Raw genomic sequence first — 20,389 nt, 5'->3', positions numbered from 1 at the left:
CGTATGTGCCATTTGGCTTCTCCCACCCAACACCAGTCCCTCTGAACTGCGGAGATGGGAACTTGCACTCCAACACATCCTTTCATCCCCCCATCCCCCTGGACTGATCCTATGTTAAACAACCTCAATCCCATTTACTCTTCAGTCTTCTCCTCTTTCCCTTTCCTCTTTAGCCATTCACGCAACTTTTCATCCTACATAGTTGTGTTTATCTTTATACTATATACCTCTTTACTTCTGTATGCATCCACTTTGGTTTGAAGCTAGCACAGTACTTACAGTAGAATATCTTTGGCTTGCCTCTGACAACCATGCCTCCGCCCTTGCTACCCTCCCTATTTTCCTTTCCCTGTTGCTTCATAACCTGGGTTGTGAGTAACTGAATCTCCTTTCCCTTCTCCCCATTCTTTCCCCTCTCTCCTCCCCGATGAAGGAACATTTGTTCCGAAAGCTAGGAACATAAATTTTCGGTTCTGTTTTATGTGTTTTATGTGTACCTATCGGCTGTACTGAGCTGAGGTAAGTACTGGCCAGCCCCTCTATCTCTTTGTTAGTATTTGTTTCACATCTCATATGAGATTTTCCATTAATCATTTAGAAAATCAACAAATGTGTGACAAAGATAATGGAACATATTCAAATTAAATCAGGTGATTCTGAAGGAATTAGATTAGGAAGGGAGACACTTAAAGTAGTATATATGTTTTGCTATTTGAGCTGCAGAATAACTGATGGATATAGTAGAGAGAATATGAAGTGTAGAATGGCATTGGTACAAAAAGCGTTTCTGAAGAAGACGAAATTTGTGGTTATCAAATACAGACTTAAGTGTTAGGAATTCTTTTCTAAAGGTATTTGTCTAGAGTGTAGGAATAAAGTTTTTGTAATGTGGTGCTACAGAAGAAAACTGAAGATCAGATGGATAGATCACATAACTAATGAGGAGGTACTGAAAAGAATTGGGGAGCAAGAAATTTGTGGCACAACTTCACTAATAAAAGGGTTCAATTGATAGGACACATTCTGAGACATTAAAGGACCACCAATTGATTATCGTAGGGAAGTGAGGGGGAATTGTGAAGGGAAACCAAGAGATGACTACAACGAGCAAATTCAAAATGATGTCGGTTGTACTAATTATCTGGAGATAAAGAGGCTTGCACAGGATACAGTAGCATGGTGAGCTGCATCAAATCAGTCTTTGGACTGAAGACCACGACAATAATGATACCTGTCCCCTATGCCATTATATTCAGAAATGCATTCAGATATGCAAAATAGTTAAAACCAGGCAAAGAAAAGAAAGAAAGAATGCGTAAGTTCATATCAGAGATACCAAGTAAAATCCAAGTAGTCTGCAAAGTAATAAAGAAGGAAGCAAATAAAATAAACCTTAAAAGGAAAATGTCAAAGTAATAAAGAAGGAAGCAAATAAAATAAACCTTAAAAGGAAAACGTCACACTGTACGGCGATAATATGAGAGTTATTAATTCCCAGTAGATACTGTGACATATTTTTTCAGGCAGTATTCTACATATGTCACAAGTAATTTAATAGTCAGTGATAATAGAAGTAGTCCAAACAAACATCAAACAAAGTACATCCTATTTCTCCTCAATATAAATTTTTGAAACAATTCCATATGATATCGTTCACATTGAAATAACATTTAAAAATGTTCTCAGGAACTGACAGAGTGCCAGACTTTATCATAAATCAATTCATTAGAAATATTTCAGTTGTTGTTGTTGTTGTGGTCTTCAGTCCAGAGACTGGTTTGATGCAGCTCACCATGCTACTCTATCCTGAGCAAGCTTCTTCATCTCCCAGTACCTACTGCAACCTACATCCTTCTGAATCTATTTAGTGTACTCATCCCTTGGTCTCCCTCTATGATTTTTACCCTCCATGCTGCCCTCAAATAGATTTCAGTACCTCTTGTAAATTAGCTGATTGTAAAAAATTTCCAAACTTATCTCTACTCTTTAGACAGGAGAGACAGCAAATGAAGAGACCATAGATTGGCTGAAACTTCCTGGCAGATTAACCCTTCTGATACCGAGTATTTTTTGTTACACTGAGTACCATTGGGGTCTTTAGTGACCCCAACGGAATTTATTTTTTATTATGGATAGTTTTAATAATGGTAGGATAAAATCACATTCCTTATTTTTTCCACAATCTAAAACATATTTTTTAAATTATTTCTTTCCGTAAAATTTACAAACTATTCTCATGAAACAACAAACATTTTTGATTAAATTCCAAACTGACATTGATGACACATTACACTTACAGCAATAAATTGCAGAGTGGTTTTTACACACAGAAGATCCACATTTTGAATATTTATGGGTGAATTTTTTATCCTCAGACCTTTTTTTTGGTTGTACTGTTGATGTAAGTACCACGGAAATAATTTTGTCTGGGTTTCTTCTGACGAGCTGCTTTCCTAATGCTATGTGAAATGCCTGTCTCTTGTAGTTGGTAGTTGGTCCTTTCTGCCCAGTCTAGTATAAGATGTAGCCATATGATAAATGCATTCAGTGCACTGATATCAATCATGTTGTAAAATAATACCATTGGCCACCTTCTGCTCACCCTCCTTATAGTGTATGTTCTAACCAGCTTGTCCATGGTATCTACTCCTAATTTTGTTTTATTATAATCCAGAATCATTACTGGCTTGCATTCTTCACAATCTTCCATTTCTTTCCTTGAATGCATTGTACTGAGCAAAGTTACAACTTTTCCCTTTTTCGGACAATATGAAACATTTGAAGCATGCTCTTGGAATCCAAAAATAGATGAGTGTTTGACTCGACCTTTGGTCTGAGTGAAAGCTTGTGGTAGTTCTCCTTCACTTTTTGTAATTGTTCCTAAGAGTGTGAGACTGATTTTCAGAAGTTCTCTCTCCAAACTAAGGCTAGTGAAAAAATTGTCAGTTGTTACATTTCTGCCACTGTTTTCTAAGCCTTTCACCATATCTAAAGCAACTCTCTTGCCTTGACCAACTTGAAGAGATCGATTTTCTTGTCAACCAGTGTAAACTTGGAGATTGAGAACGTAAGACGTTGCACTATCACATACAGCCCATAATTTCAATCCATATTTTCCTGGTTTTGATGGAATATATTGCCGAAATGGACATCTACCATGAAATGCCACAAGTCAGAAATATGTGTTACTTCCTGTTCAGGCTGGACATCTGCGCTGTCAAATCTTCTTCTGAACTTCCGTCTGATTGAGGAATATTCTCTTCCAAAACGACAATTTCTCCATCGCTGCATGAGACATCAGAAACTATATCGCTGATATCACTACTTGATTCTCCAGATAGAGGATTATCCTGCAGTAATATTTCAAGCACTTCATCTTCGGAAAGGTGACGAGACATTTTCAACTAAATACAACACACACAATAGTAGTCACCACGTATATGGAACAAATAACTGTCGGCTTATAAAGTATTGGCAACAATCACACGTTACAACAATATTTACAAGAATAAAACAAAGGAAATACAGCAACAGTTCCAGGTTCAATGCAGCATTATTGGGTAATAATACGGCAAGAGAGCATTGGGGTCACGTTTGACCCCAATGGTATTCAATGGTTCTTTCTTGATTTTCTGCAATACTAAATATTTTCAAAAAGCTATAGTAATATATTATGAACCCATTACTTAATTCAGGAAAAGTCCGAATTTTTCATAATTTTTATGAATAGGAAATAAGGTATATTTTACAGAAAATTATGGCCTGGGGTCATTACAGACCCCACGGTATTAGAAGGGTTAAAACTGTGTGCCGGACCGAGGCTCGGACTTGGGACCTTTGCCTTTCGCAGGCAAGTGCTCTACCAACTGAGCTACCCAAGCAGGACTCATGCCCCGTCCTCACAGCTTTATTTCTGCCAGTACCTTGTCTCCTGCTTTCCAAACTTTACAGAAGCTCTCCTGCAAACCTTGCAGAACTAACACTGCTGAAAGGAAGGATACCGAGGAGAGTTTGAGTCTCGGTCCGGCACACAGTTTTAATCTGCCAGGGAGTTTCATATCAGTGCACACTCCGCTGCAGAGTGAAAATCTCATTCTGGAAACATCCCCCAGGCTGTAGCTAAACCATGTCTCCGCAGTATCCTTTCTTCAGGAGTGTTAGTTCTGCAAGGTTCGCAAGAGAGCTTCTGTAAAGTTTGGAAAGTAGGAGAGTGAAAATCTCATTCTGGAAACATCCCCCAAGCTGTGGCAAAGCCATGTCTCTGCAATATCCTTTCTTTCAGGAGTGCTAGTTCTGCAAGGTTCGCAGGAGAGCTTCTGTAAGTTTGGAAGGTAGGAGACGAGGTACTGGCAGAAGTAAAGCTGTGAGGACGGGTCGTGAGTCGTGCTTGGGTAGCTCAGTCGGTAGAGCTCTTGCCCGCGAAAGGCAAAGATCCCAAGTTCGAGTCTCGGTCCGGCACACAGTTTTAATCTGCCAGGAAGTTTCATATCAGCGCACACTCCACTGCAGAGTGAAAATCTCATTCTGGAAACATCCCCTATGCTGTGGCAAAGCCATGTCTCCACAATATCCTTTCTTTCAGGAGTGCTAGTTCTGCAAGGTTCGCAGGAGAGCTTCTGTAAAATCTGGAAAGTAGGAGACGAGGTACTGGCGAAAGTAAAGCTGTGAGGACGGGACGTGAGTCGTGCTTGGGTAGCTCAGTTGATAGAGCACTTGCCCATGAAAGGCAAAGGTCCCAAGTTCGAGTCTCGGTCCGGCACACAGTTTTAATCTGCCAGGAAGTTTCATATCAGCGCACACTCCACTGCAGAGTGAAAATCTCATTCTAGAGTACTTGAGACTTTATCACTTATAATAAGTACTGTTTTTTGCTGAAATATGTCAAGCACCACTAAACTGGGGCATTTTTACAGAGACTGAAATACGCCATTCCTAAAACTCTCTGTAAGAAAGATGATAGGAGAGATATAAACAACTACTGATCTGTTGCACTACTGCTATCATTTTCCAAACTGTTTGAGAAGGTTACTATTTTAGAACAGTATCCCAGCTGAGCAACAATAACATCCTTAGCAAAATATTATTTAGACTTCAGAAGAGTTGCTCAACTGAGAATACCACCTACACATTTAATCAGCAAATTTTACAAGCATTAAATAACATAGCACCTTTGGTATTTTCTGTGAGCCATGTCACAGCCTAACTACATTACAATGACAGGCATTTTAAGCTGACTGCAGAACAATCCTGACTGACACTACGTACACTTTGTGTAACGATTACAAAAATAAGTTATGAGAAATTAGGCCTCATACGGAGGCATACGGACAGTCATTTTTCCCTCACTTTGTTTGCAACTGGAACAGGAAGGAAATGACTAGTAATGGTACAACATACCCTCCACCATGCACCACATGATGGTTTGTAGAGTCTGTCTGTATATGTAGATGTAGATGTTATCCTACATATACTGAGGTTATAAGGAATTGATGGTACAGCCAGCCAATGGATAATGTCACATCCAGCCCAAAGAATGCAGAAGTTGTACTTAATAAATCAAGAAACGTAAACAGGGGAGATTCTTTGATTCAGGAGAACTCTTTTACGGGCTTCCACAAGGTTCAATCTTAGTCTTCTATTGTTTCTCATATATTTAAAAGACCTTCTGTCAAATAATAGTCTTTCTGCAGATGACACTACAAACGTAACCAATCTAAACACACATGCATCAACAGAAGAATGGTACATAATGTTCTTAAAACTATTCTGCAAATAATCTCACTCTCAATTTCAAATAGACACAACATATTCAGCTCTGCATACTGCAATGACATAAAGGTTTTCCTCTTTTTCAAACAGAATCTATTGATGGTGGCTGAACTGTTAATGAATCACTCAATACCACTTCCATTCAGTATTTTGCTGGGGAGCTGGTTTTGATATTGTATTCAGCCATTACTTTTATTTCTTTATCCTACCCATAAGTTTTGAAAATATTTTTTTTTTTTTTTTTTTTTTTTTTTATACATAAAAACATGTGCACTCTGAAAAACTAGTCATCCAGGTATTTTTATATTTAACTTTAACAAAATTGGATAAAATAATTATTCTTGTTAATGCAAAGTATATTTTACAATAATGAATGAATCCATATTTTTCTAATGTACAAAATTAATCTTGTAGTGCAGATCAGTGAACTAAACCAGCAACAGCAACAATTAGTATTCAGTAATCTGCAAAGCAAAAGCCAGACCACCATACTGCAAAGTTTTGATACATAGATTTTAGCTCCTAGACCACTGAGGTCATGAGAAAGATAAGCAGTGTCCAATGTTTCATATAACTACCACTCAATGGAATTTTTCTCAAGTGTTTTCAGTAATACCACTGCAAAAGATAGTTATAACATCTAGTTGTGTTACACCATTAAATAGCATAACACATTTTAAGGAAACTGTATTTTCATAGGGATAAGGTACGTTGCACTCGATTACACTGATCCACTGTATCCTTTCTTTTAGTTTATTAAAAACTGATCAGCAGCACTTTATGGTATTTTCTATGCTTCCAAACATGGTGGCAGTAATTTTGTGAAAATCCTGTCTTTGGCCCATGCTACCATATTGATTATTTCCGTCAGTGCCAGCCAACAGTTAACCGCCACGAATACATCACTAAAAATTTAATTGTTGCCAAAATGGCATGTGCCAACACTCATTTCGGATGAATAAATCCTTCAAAATGTAATTATTGTCAAACCAGCACATGGAAATTTAAAATTCTTATTGCCTATATTGAAGAATTTCAGTATCATAAACATAGCTGATCATTATCAGCAACAACACAATAATTTTATTTGATGAAGGAGTCAGGTGCAGCCGACAGTTGCAGATAGTTATTTTCAAATGTAGATTTTCATTTGTAACAACTGTTAACATTAACAGCTTCTGAAAAAGGATAACTTATGATTATCTGAAACCAGTGAAGAATGAATACTTACCATCTGCAACTGCTGGCTCTACCTGATGCCATCCCTGAATCAAAAATATACCAGACAAAGTATAGTATGTGCATAAAAAGTTGCCAGTCATCTTGGGGTGCTGGTTGTAGGGGCAGGTAGATTTGTCTTTGTGGGATGAGGGGATGATATGCGAGAACGTTTTATTGTTTGTCTTCCAGTCTTGACAACTCAGGGATGTGCATTCCTCATACCAATTAGCTGCTATGCTATAAATTTCATATGTAAGTGCCGGCCGCGGTGGTCTCGCGGTTCTAGGCGCGCAGTCTGGAACCACGCGACTGCTACGGTCGCAGGTTCGAATCCTGCCTCGGGCATGGATGTGTGTGATGTCCTTAGGTTAGTTAGGTTTAAGTAGTTCTAAGTTCTAGGGGACTGATGACCACAGCGGTTGAGTCCCATAGTGCTCAGAGCCATTTGAACCATCATATGTAAGTAACATGGCTTAGTGAATGCACATTATAGAGATGGCCATCTTCAAACGCAGTTCATATTTGTAGCAAGGAATATGAAACTGAATTAAGACTGTTGTAATACAATTCAATGAGTAGAAGAAAAACGACATTCAAAACATTTAGTAAATATTTGTGACTGTGTCTCATATTGTGCAATGCTTTTAAATACAACTACAATTATTTTTATTAATCAATTAATCATCCACTCGCAAGACAACACAACAACAGTGTAAAAGTTTTGAAGTGGCTCAGACTGGCAGCCATGTGGAACAGAGAGCAGTCAGCAAACAAGAAGAGTTGTGAATGGTGCTGACTTTTATTGACCAGTGGTTGGAGGTTGGTGGCCAGTTAACCATGTCCTTCCTATAGTTAGTCTATTGGGGACTCATGACATACTAATTTATTTAGGTTAGCAATTATATAATATAATAATTCCAATCACAAAGAAAGCAGGTGTTGACAGATGTGAAAATTACCGAACTATCAGTTTAATAAGTCACAGCTGCAAAATACTAACGCAAATTCTTTACAGACGAATGGAAAAATTGGTAGAAGGCGACCTCGGGGAAGATCAGTTTGGATTCTGTAGAAATGTTGGAACACATGAGGCAATACTAACCTTACGACTTATCTTAGAAGAAAGATTAAGGAAAGGCAAACCTATGTTTCTAGGATTTGTAGACTTAGAGAAAGCTTTTGACAATGTTGACTGTAATACTCTCTTTTAAATTCTAAAGGTGGCAGGGGTAAAATACATGGAGCGAAAGGCTATTTACAATTCGTACAGAAACCAGATGGCAGTTATAAGAGTTGAGGGGCATGAAAGGGAAGCAGTGGTTGGGAAGGGAGTGAGACAAGGCTGTAGCCTCTCCCCGATGTTATTCAATCTGTATATTGAGCAAGCAGTAACGGAAACAAAAAGAGTTGGAATTAAAATCCATGGAGAAGAAATAAAAACATTGAGGTTTGACAATGACATAATTCTGTCAGACAGCAAAGGACTTGGAAGAGCGGTTGAACGGAATGGACAGTGTCTTGAAAGGTGGATATAAGATGAACATCAACAAAAGAAATACGAGGATAATAGAATGTAGTCGAATTAAGTCGGGTGATGCTGAGGGAATTAGATTAGGTAATGAGACACTTAAAGTAGTAAAGGAGTTTTGCTATTTGGGGAGCAAAATAATTGATGATGGTCGAAGTAGAGGGGATATAAAATGTAGACTGGCAATGGCAAGGAACACATTTGTGAAGAAGAGAAATTTGTTAACATTGAGTATAGATTTAAGTGTCAGGAAGTCGTTTCTGAAAGTATTTGTATGGAGGTTAGCCATGTATGGAAGTAAAACATGGACGATAAATAGTTTGGACAAGAAGAGAATAGAAGCTTTCGAAATGTGGTGCTACAGAAGAATGCTGACGATTAGATGGGTAGATCACACAACTGATGAGGAGGTATTGAATGGAATTGGTGAGAAGAGGAGTGTGTGGCACCACTCGACCAGAAGAAGGGATCGGTTGGTAGGACATGTTCTGAGGCATCAAGGGATCACAAATTTAGCATTGGAGGGCAGTGTGGAGGGTAAAAATCATAGAGGGAGACCAAGAGATGAATAGACTAAGCAGATTCAGAAGGATGTAGGTTGCAGTAAGTACTGGGAGATGCAGAAGCTTGCACAGGATAGAGTAGCATGGAGAGCTGCATCAAACCAGTCTCAGGACTGAAGACCACAACAACAACAACAGCAATTATTGATACATATGCAGCACTAGGTACCTGTTCCACCTCCACCAATGTCAGTATCGGCTCTTGAGCAAAAAAGTTTTAGACTTGAAGTCCTTGCCTTCCATTCCCTGTTGTTGGCCATTTTTACCTGTGAAACATTTACTCACCAGAGCTGTTCAATGTGGATGAACATTATTGTCCATGAAAAAAGGTAGACTGAAGGAATTGCCGTTCTTAAGAGTCATCTATATAATTGAAGTAGCTGATCTCTGTACCTCAGGGTGTCTCCCTTCAACCACTAACAAAGATGTGAAACTTTAAAAACACATTAAAGAGCACACCTTCCAACTTCAGGACACATCACCATCACTGAACTGGTCTCTTTCCTCGATAATCCCTTGATTTGACCAGTTATAACTTCCCCTTCAAATCAACATGTAATGATAGTAATGCTATAGATTTAAGATCCACTTGCAAAAAGAACATCCCTCCAATCAGTCAGCCCCACTCTTTGTGCTGATGACCCCACATTAAATAACACAATGTTTACACTGCTCTACACATGACACACACTATTTGATGTCTGCCATATAGGCAATATGCTCTAACTCACCAACACAAATTTTGTCAAGAAACTGCAACTTCTCGTGCAACTGTAAGCTCTACAGATAATTTCTTTCAGATGTTGCAGAATTTACCAAACATTCAAAGCCCAATAATGGTTCATTTTGTGGAATGATTACCTTCTACTGCTTATATGCCGACCTTACGCTGGCCTGTGATCCGTAGTTATTGTGTCTCACAAGGAAACTCCCCATCACCCCTCTGCCCCCTCAGATTTAGTGGTAAGTGGGCCCAGTAGACAGCCCATCAAAAACTGAACATCAGGCATGATAAGAGGAAGAAGGTCTACTGGACTGTGAAAAAGAAAGCAAAGTAGATACAGTGAATGGCCCAAGAACAAGACATGCAATATAGGGCTACTAGGAAGAGAAATGGCTCATGGTTAATGCCGGCACGGTAGCTCAGCATGTTCAGTCAGAGAGCTGGTTGGCCTCTGCAACAAAAAAACTGAGTGACAAGATCAACAACAAACTTCAGCAGATGTCATGTGACGTCCGCTACGACAAAATACGACAAACCATGACGGAAAAAAAAAAGTGGTTACAATGTTGCACTGCCAAGTGGGCGATCCATGTTCAAACCTCCCTGTGCCAATTGCCCCCCCCCCCCCCCTCCCCCAAATTTGTGTCTGTGTCACAATGTAACATCCATTTGTAACAGTGACAAGGTGGCAAGTCAACTGAACCTCATATGATAGGAATCTCTTACCAACACACCAAATAAGTATGCCTTGTGAGTGAGTGAGATAAGCCTTCTTGTTCAATATAGGTGTTTGTATGAATGTGAATGTGCTCACTCCCAAGGAAATGATGAAAACATAATAGTTTCTCACATATGCTGCAACAAATGAATGCAAGAATTTTGCACTCACACAGTTTCTCTGTGCTCTATCAAAACATATATATTTAACATTTTTGAAGTTGCTTCCCTTTTGGTAGTCTTGACTATTGAATTCCTTTGTTGTAACATAGTTCACACCCATTTACTTGCTGTCTTCATTTCTGTGAGATGTCTATGCAGTATCTCACCTGCGATGATAACATATTATTACCACATGATTCATATTCTATAAGCTATGTATAGTATGACTAACTGCCAAGACTACAGAAAGAGAGCAAACATTTCAGTGACCAGACAGACAGTTCATAATGTTCTGGAAAGAAAAAAATAAATAAATACATAAAAACACAAAAAAGAAGGCAGGAGGGAATTTTGAACACAGCTCACCCTCTTGGCAGTCCAACACCATGACCACTTAAACATAACACTGATCTGTTGTTTCCTCCTCTTTATTCCACTTTTTGTTCTTGGATTGCTCACTGTTTCTATCTTGCCTTTCTTTTCACAGATTAGAACACTTCTTTCTGTTTTCATGCTTGATTTGTGTTCAGTTTTTGACAGGATATCCACTGGGCCATCTTACCATTCAATCTGAGTGAGGTGTGTTGGTGTCAGAACCATGACGAAAGTGTTGAAGTCACACTTTGTGACACATTCAGTGTTACTGAAATTGTGAGTAGTCTGCTTTAGTGTAACTCAGGATTTTACTCCACAGAAGAGGAGCCAAACAGTATCTTTGCTGCATTGCATTGTGAACATCACCAGGAGATATCCCTGTGATCACAAAATGATGTACACATTACTGAGACACTGTGGATCTATAACACTGGTTTTAATTGGTTCTGAATCATTCCTACAAACACAGTGATTTTGGTTTGTGAGAAAGTCTTCACTTTAATTTATGGTGATTATTCACGTTCTCTACTTTCATTTTTCACTTTTCCAAATTATATTAGAGTTTTAGACATTAATGTATCTAAAATTACACACAGTAGTATAATAATATAGTTATGGACAAGCAAAAATAGGCAACTGTACCTTACTCAGCAGGGTCTTCACAGCCATCTGACTGCGTCCAGATAAGCAGATCACTTTAGTCAGGGGAAATATGTAACAATCTTTTCTCTGGGCTGTTTGTGGTCTTCTCAGAATTACATGTGCATTTGATCCACCAAGTCCAAAAGAATTAATTCCGATTAAATTACCATGAAAATGAAGTCGCTTGGCGACCACCTAAAATAGAAATCACCTATCAATAACATAATTACTGTGCAAATAATGACACTAGAACACAAATATTACAATAAAAGTAACAAAATTTGGAATTTTTATTTAGCTGTGAGCTAAGAGGGGTAGCAGCCTTTTCAGTAGTTGCAGGGGAAACAGCCTGGATGATTGACTGACCTGGCCTTGTAACAATAACCAAATTGGCCTTGCTGTGCTGGTACTGCAAACGGCTGAAAGCAAGGGGAAACTACAGCCGTAATTTTTCCCGAGGGCATGCAGCTTTACTGTGTGATTAAATGATGATGACGTCCTCTTGGGTAAAATATTCTGGAGGTAAAATAGTCCCCCATTTGGATCTCCGGGCGGGTACTACTCAGGAGGACGTTGTTATCAGGAGAAAGAAAACTGGCGTTCTACGGATCTGAGCGTGGAATGTCAGATCCCTTAATTGGGCAGGTAGGTTAGAAAATTTAAAAAGGGAAATGGATAGGTTAAAGTTAGATACAGTGGGAATTAGCGAAGTTCGGTGGCAGGAGGAACAAGACTTTTGGTCAGATGAATACAGGGTTATAAATACAAAATCAAGTAGGGGTAATGCAGGAGTAGGTTTAATAATGACTAAAAAAAATGGGAGTACGGGTAAGCTACTACAAACAGTATAGTGAACGCATTATTGTGGCCAAGATAGACATGAAGCCCACACCTACTACAGTAATACAAGTTTATATGCCAACTAGCTCTGCAGATGATGAAGAAATTGATGAAATGTATTATGAGATAAAAGAAATTATTCAGGTAGTGAAGGGAGACAAAAATTTAATAGTCATGGGTGACTGGAATTCACAGTAGGAAAAGGAATAGAAGGAAACATAATAGGTGAATATGGATTGGGGCTAAGAAATACAAGAGGAAGCCGCCTGGTAGAATTTTGCACAGAGCATAACTTAATCATAGCTAACACTTGGTTTAGGAATCATGAAAGAAGGTTGTATACATGGAAGAACTCCGGAGATACTAGAAGGTTTCAGATAGATTATATAATGGTAAGACAGAGATTTAGGAACCAGGTTTTAAATTGTAAGATATTTCCAGGGGAAGATGTGGACTCTGACCACAATCTATTGGTTATGAACAGTATATTAAAACTGAAGAAACTGCAAAAAGATGGGAATTTAAGGAGATGGGAACTAGATAAACTGAAAGAACCAGAGGTTGTACAGAGTTTCAGGGAGAGCATAAGGGAACAATTGACAGGAATGGCGGAAAGAAATACAGTAGAAGAAGAATGGGTAGCTTTGAGGAATGAAATAGTGAAGGCAGCAGAGGATCAAGTAGGTAAAAAGGCGAGGGTTAGTAGAAATACTTGGGTAACAGAAGAGATGCTGAATTTAATTGATGAAAGGAGAAAATACAAAAATGCAGTAAGTGAAGCAAGCAAAAAGGAATACAAAGGTCTCAAAAATGAGATCAACAGGAAGTGCAAAATGGCTAAGCAGGGATGGCTAGAGGACAAATTTAAGGATGTAGAGGCTTATCTCACAAGGGGTAAGATAGATACTGCTACAAGAAAATTAAAGAGACCTTTGGAGAAAAGAGAACCACTTGCATGAATATCAAGAGCTCAGATGGAAACCCAGTTCTAAGCAAAGAAGAGAAAACAGAAAGGTGGAAGGAGCATATAGAGGGTCTATACAGGGGCAATGTTCTTGAGGACAATATTATGGAAATGGAAGAGGTGGCAGATGAAGATGAAATGGGAGATATGACACTGCATGAAGAGTTTGACAGAGCACTGAAAGACCTAAGTCGATACAAGGCCTTGGGAGAGCCAGTCCTGACAAAACTCTACCATCTGGTGAGCAAGATGTATGAGACAGGCGAAATTCCCTCAGACTTCAAGAAGAATATAATAATTCCAATCCCAAAGAAAGCAGGTGTTGACAGATGTGAAAATTACCAAACTAGCAGTTTAATAAGTCACAGCTGCAAAATACTAATGCAAATTCTTTACAGACAATGGAAAAACTGGTAGAAGCCAACCTCAGGGAGGATCAGTTTGGATTCCGTAGAAATGTTGGAACACTTGAGGCAATACTGACCCTACGACTTATCTTAGAAGCTAGATTAAGGAAAGGCAAACCTACATTTCTAGCATTTGTAGACTTGGAGAAAGCTTTTGACAATGTTGACTGGAATACTCTCATTCATATTCTGAAGGTGCAAGGGGTAAAATACATGGAGCGAAAGGCTATTTAAAATTTGTACAGAAAGCAGATGGCAGTTATAAAAGTCGAGGGACATGAAAGGGAAGCAGTGGTTGGGAAGGGCTATTCAATCTGTATATTGAGCAAGCAGTAAAGGAAACAAAAGAAAAGTTCAGAGTAGGTATTAAAATCCATGGAGAAGAAATAAAAACTTTGAGGTTTGCCGATGACATTGTAATTCTGTCAGAGACAGCAAAGGACTTGGAAGAGCAGTTGAATGGAATGGACAGTGTCTTGAAAAGAGGGTATATGATGAACATCAACAAAAGCAAAACGAGGATAATGGAATGTAGTCGCGTTAACTCAGATGATGCTGAGGGAATTAGATTAGGAAATGAGACACTTAAAGTAGTAAAGGAGTTTTGATATTTGGGAAGCAAAATAACTGATGATGGTTGAAGTAGAGAGGATATAAAATGTAGACTGGCAATGGCAAAGGAAAGTGTTTCTGAAGAAGGGAAATTTGTTGGCATCGAGTATAGACTGAAGTGTCAGGAAATCGTTTCTGGAAGAATTTGTATGGCGTGTAGGCATGTATGGAAGTGAAACATGAGCGATAAATAGTTTGGACAAGGAGAGAATAGAAGCTTTCGAAATGTGGTGCTACAGAAGAATGCTGAAGATTAGATGGGTAGATCACATAACTAATGAGGAGGTATTGAATAGAATTGGGGAGAAGAGGAGTTTGTGGCACAACTTGACCAGAAGAAGGGATCGGTTGGTAGGACATGTTCTGAGGCATCAAGGGTTCACCAATTTAGTACTGGAGGGCAGCGTGGAGGGTAAAAATTGTAGAGGGAGACCAAGAGATGAGTACACTAAGCAGATTCAGAAGGATGTAGGCTGCAGTACGTACTGGGAGATGAAGAAGCTTGCACAGGATAGAGTAGCATGGAGAGCTGCATCAAACCAGTCTCAGGACTGAAGACCACAACAACAACAATGTGAGCTAAGAGTATGCTCAAGTGTTGTAAAACAGCAGACATTTCCTCACTAGCTACACAGATGGAAGAACAAAACTAAAGGAGAAAAATGTATCAATAATTGCAAAAGGAAGAATATGTACAAAATTGAGAACAAATGAGATGTGTAAGACAAAGAGATGCAACATTCTAAGTTGCTGATACAACAATACAAAAACAAACAATGCATAAGGCTACAGACCACAAGTTGTTGAAGGAAATGCATCTGTCTGTCAAAAGGGCAACACATGAAGTTTTCAATAATTACCATTGCAGAATCTTATGGAAAGATGCCTCACAACATCCATAGCAATTCTGGTTATATGTAATGCTTCAGTGGCATCAAAGTTAGGGCCCAGACCAGACTTTCATGGATGACACAGGGACAAAAATAGAGGGTAGTAAAGTGAGAGTAGGAATGCTGAACTATATTTTCAAATGTTCCACTATAGTTTGTTTCTCGCACCACTGAAAAGATGGAATTCTTGTCAGATTTTATGCAGAATTGGCAGCTGAGTTAGTTCCCATTTTAACCATAACAGGCTCTATACTGTAGTACAAAAACAGTGCTCAACTGTTGAAAGAAACCACATGTCACACACATCTACAAGAATGGCAGCAGCACTGATCCACGAACATATCAACAGTTTCACAGATGTCCACCTTAAAACATACTCTGAACTCAAACATAACGAGGTATCTATAACAGAATGGCCTTCTCCATGCCAGTCAGGATGGATTATGGATTCTGAAAACATTAGTTAAAAAAAAAACTCCAATTTTGACAATTATGCTACTCACCATAAAGATGACACATTGAGTTTCAAACAGGCCACAACTAGAGGACTGTTAAACACTGAGCTTTTGGCAAAAGCCTTATTCAGAAAGGAAAGAAAAGGAAAACACACACACTGTTACACAAGCAGGCGCACTTCACATACTCTTGACTGCTATCTTCAGCCACTATAGCTGTTGCACTCAAGGAAAGCAACAATTTGGAGTGGAGCAGTGAAGGAGGAGGGATAGCAAGATTATGGGTTCGGGTGGGGGGAAGGGGTGGAGGCTGGGGATTGAGTGCTGTCTGGAGGAGGGAGCTGGAACTAAAAGACAGCACAACAAGGTTCCCTGGTGTAGTGTTGGGAGGCTCTGGTAGAGGGGAGGTGGGAAACGGGAAATGGGAAACAGAAAAGGAGAGGAGAGGAGAAGAAAGGGGGAATGACTGGCGGGTGCATTGCCTGAGAGTGGCACACATTGTTTGAAAGAAGGGACCATGTTACAATTTACCACAGTGAAACAACTTCAGAAGACTGAATTCAATATTTTGCCATCTCTCTGTTATCTTCCATTTTAGTGCCAGTATGATCACTGAGTTACTGAATAGATGATTCTAAACCACCCATTGGCTTTGTGTAAGACCAAAACCTCTTAAGGTTTTTAGTCAGATCAGTTGACAAGATTTTACTTTCAAAAGTCATTAAACTCATGTCTCATTGCTATCCTTACACACATTTTCACTTTGTTCAGCTTTTGTTTGTTAGCTAGGTTTTGACTTCTCCCAAATCTGTGATGAAACTCTCTTTGTTTACATTGCAGTTCTCTAACACAGCAATTAAACAATGGTGGGTCTCTCCCATCCCTTAAGATCTTGTTCAGAACATACTTATCTAAGGCATATTGTACAACGCTTTTGAATTTTTTCCATTTGTGCTCCACGTCATCATCCTCAGTACTGAATATTTGATAATGACTACTCAGATACTATGCAATTTGTACCCTGCCACTCTTGCTAAATAAAAGTATTTTCCTGTATTTCTTAACATTGCTTGTAATACCCATAGTCGTAGTTGCTATCAGAGCCTTAAGATAACTGATACCTTCCTCTACACTAACTGATTTGATAACTTCAAGTCTGTTTGTTGCTAGGAGGACTAAGTCGTTACCTTCAAATGTTGGCTCTCTAACTATCTGCTCACAGTAATTTTCAGACAAGATATTCAGTATAATGTTACACAAATCCCTGTCTCTGGCACCAGTTCTGTTAGCATGACTCTCCCCACCTATACCTGGGAAGTTGAAGTCACCCCCTATTTCAAAGGTATAATCAGGAAAGTTATTAATGATACTCTGTAACTTCTCTCTGAAGTGCTCTATCATTACAGCTCCTGGTGCAGACAGTCTATAACAGCATCTGATTACCATTTTTGACTGACCTTTGATGCTTGAATTCACCCAGATTAGTTCACATTCAGAATACATGATAACCTTTCCAGATATTATCAAGTTCTTGACTGCAATAAATATGCCACCACCCTTGGTGACTGACCTATCCTTACAACAAATATTCTAACTTGAGCTCAGGATTTCATTACTATTTACTTCCAGTTTCAACCAACTTTCAGTTTCTAATACTACTTGGTGTTATAACCTTCAATAAGTGATACTAATTCTGGGATCTTTCCTTGGAATCTCCTGCACTTACTAATATCAAGCTGAACTTTTTCTATTCTGATCTGTGAGGTTGAGCATTCTCTGAGGAAACAGTGGCTGATATGTCTTCAATTTTGGCAGGCAATTCATCTCTGAAGCCAAGGTGAGGTTCCTGTAATGTAAAAAGCCCCTGTGTGCACACCTCACATACTCTGCTACATTACACTCTGTGTTTAATGTACACCTGACCTATTAAGGGGAACCCTACAATTCTCCACACAACAGAGCAGGTTGAGAAATTTGCATCCAATAACATCGCAATATTATCTGAGCTTCTGGTGTAGGCCTTCCACTCTGCTCAGAAAAAGGGGACCACGATCAACCCTGGGTATGATGCTACAAATAGTGACCTTAGCCTGCACCCCATATGCAATGCTAGTTGGCTTCACCAAATCAGCCATACAGGCAGTTGCACTCAGTGTGCTCGACAGCCACTGGCAGAGCCTCCTATACGTCTCAGACAAGACCCTGGCAAACATTGTGAGTCCACATTGGCATTCTTTCATACACTACCTGCAATTTTCCTGTAGGGCTACATTACCTACCTATGTTGGAGCTATCAATGACTAGCATACCCACCCTCTGCACTTGCTGGACTGGGCAGGAAAATCAGCTAGTGGCCCAACAGGAGAGGCACTCTGCACTGGCTCAGAAGTATTATCAAATCTGGGTAGCACCACATACCTGTTGCGAAGGTGTAGGCAGCCAGCTGTGTGGCCCATTCCCTGTTTCACCTTCCACCCAGTGATGCACAAACCCATCACTGTCTGCCACTCACTTTCAAATGAAAACAGAGCAGTCAGATGTTGCGTATCAGCAGATGCAGTGGCAACCAGATCACCTGAAGATTCAAACAGCAGAAAAACTGCCACATGTCTCATCACAAGTTCCCAAGGTTGCTGTCGCCTGTCGACCACAGACAATGCAGCTTCTAGCTGTTTATGAACAGCAGCCAATTCCCCTTCTGTCCCCTCACAACAAGTACGGTCCCTATGGTATCATACTGTGTAAAAAAACTGAATGAGAGCTCAAAAATGCAAAGCAGTTAGTGGTATGGAGAGGTACAAACAGCCCCCTCTCCCCCTCCCCTCCTCCCCCCACCCCTGCAACCAGAAAATAGTCAGAATGTAGTGCTACTGAGGTTGGAATGTATCATACCTTCAGACTGAGAGCCCTCTCAGGCATGCTGCTGTGTGATGGACCTCTAAACTGTTGCAAATATGCTTATATAACATATCAACTATAGCAGATAACTGTCATTCTTACGTTGATTGAAAGACATGCAATTCAGCAAAATGGACTCACCTTTAGTCTTCCATCTGAAAGAGCTGGCACTTTAGGATTTGGCTTATTGTAATGCAGGTTGGGAGGAATTTCATTACTTTCAAGAATTAGTAGTGATTTGATTATAGAACACATTCCTGAAGCTCCTTCTGCATGACCCATATTTGATTTCACTGACCCTATCAACAAAGGAGATGGTCTGTTCTTCAAAAACACATCTGACAGTGCACCTAGTTCTTCAGGGTCACCTGCCTGCAATTGTAAAACATACTTTACTTTAAACGAATGAGAGAGATAATTGCATATACACCATGTGATCAAAAGTAAACAGACACCTGACTGAAAATGACAGTTCGTGGTGCCCTCCATTGGTAATGCTGGAATTCAGTATGGTGTTGGCCCACCCTTAGCCTTGATGACAGCTTCCACTCTCACAGGCATATGTTCAATCAGGTGCTGGAAAATTAGTTGGGGAATGGCAGCCCATTCTTCATGGAGTGCTCCACTAAGGAGAGGTATCAATGTCGGTGGTGAGGCCTGGCATGAAGTCAGCATTCCAAAACATCCGAAAGGTGTTGTATAGGATTTAGGTCAGGACTCTGTGCAGGCCAGTCCATTACAGGGATGTTATTGTCATGTAACCACTTCGTCACAGGCTGTGCATTATGAACAGGTGGTCAATCGTGTTAAAATATGCAATCGCCATCCCCGAATTCCTCTTCAATAGTGGGAAGTAGGGAGGCACTTAAAACATCAATGTAGGCCTGTGCTGTGACAGTGCCATGCAAAACAACAAGGGGTGCAAGCCCCCTCCACGAAAAAACGTGACCACACGGTTACACCACCACCTCCGAATTTTACTGTTGGTACTACACACACTGGCAGATGACATTCATAGGGCATTTGCCATACCCAAAACCTGCCATTGGATCATCACATGTGTACCGTGATTTGTCAGTCCACATAATGTTTTTTCACTGTTCAATTGCCCAATGTTTACACTCCTTACACCAAGCGAGGAGTTGTTTGGCATTTACCGGTGTGATGTGTGGCTTATGAGCAGCTGCTTGACCGTGAAATCCAAGTTTTCTCACCTCCCACCTAACTGTCATGGTACTTGCAGTGGATCCTGATGCAGTCTGGAATTCCTGGTTGATGGTCTGGATAGATGTCTGCCTATTACACATTACAACCTTCTTCAACTGTTGTCGGTCTCTGTCAGTCAACAGATGAGGTCGGCCTTTATGTTTTTGTGCTGTACATGTCCCTTCACATTTCCACTTCACTATCACAGTGGAAAGAGTGGACCTAGGAATGTTTGGGAGGGTGGAAATTTCATGAACAGGCGTATGATATAAGTGACACCCAATCATGTTACCACATTTGAAGTCCATGAGTTCTGCAGAGTGCCCCATTCTGCTCTCTCACGATGTCTAACGACTACTGAGGTTACTGATATGGAGTGCCTGGCAGAAGGTGGCAGCACAATGCACCTAACATGA

The 20,389-nt window shown here is 39.8% G+C and overlaps 1 protein-coding gene across 1 annotated transcript in view; it reads right to left on the bottom strand.

Annotated features, from left to right (window-relative positions):
• The window catches only part of LOC124606090 (fatty acid synthase-like), a 448,407-nt gene that overhangs the window by 318,387 nt on the left and 109,631 nt on the right, over window positions 1–20,389 (bottom strand). Inside the window, exons 6-7 of the mRNA XM_047138055.1 lie at window positions 18,909–19,139; window positions 11,702–11,896 (exon numbers count right to left, since the gene is read on the bottom strand). Of these exons, the coding sequence (XP_046994011.1) occupies window positions 11,702–11,896; window positions 18,909–19,139 (426 nt within the window). The remainder of the gene's footprint in view (window positions 1–11,701; window positions 11,897–18,908; window positions 19,140–20,389) is intronic.

The sequence above is a fragment of the Schistocerca americana genome, chromosome 3 (assembly GCF_021461395.2).
Source record: "Schistocerca americana isolate TAMUIC-IGC-003095 chromosome 3, iqSchAmer2.1, whole genome shotgun sequence".
NCBI lineage: Eukaryota > Metazoa > Arthropoda > Insecta > Orthoptera > Acrididae > Schistocerca > Schistocerca americana.
The sequence above is the reverse complement of the archived record's forward strand: the minus strand, read 5'-3'. Positions and strand labels throughout refer to the sequence as shown.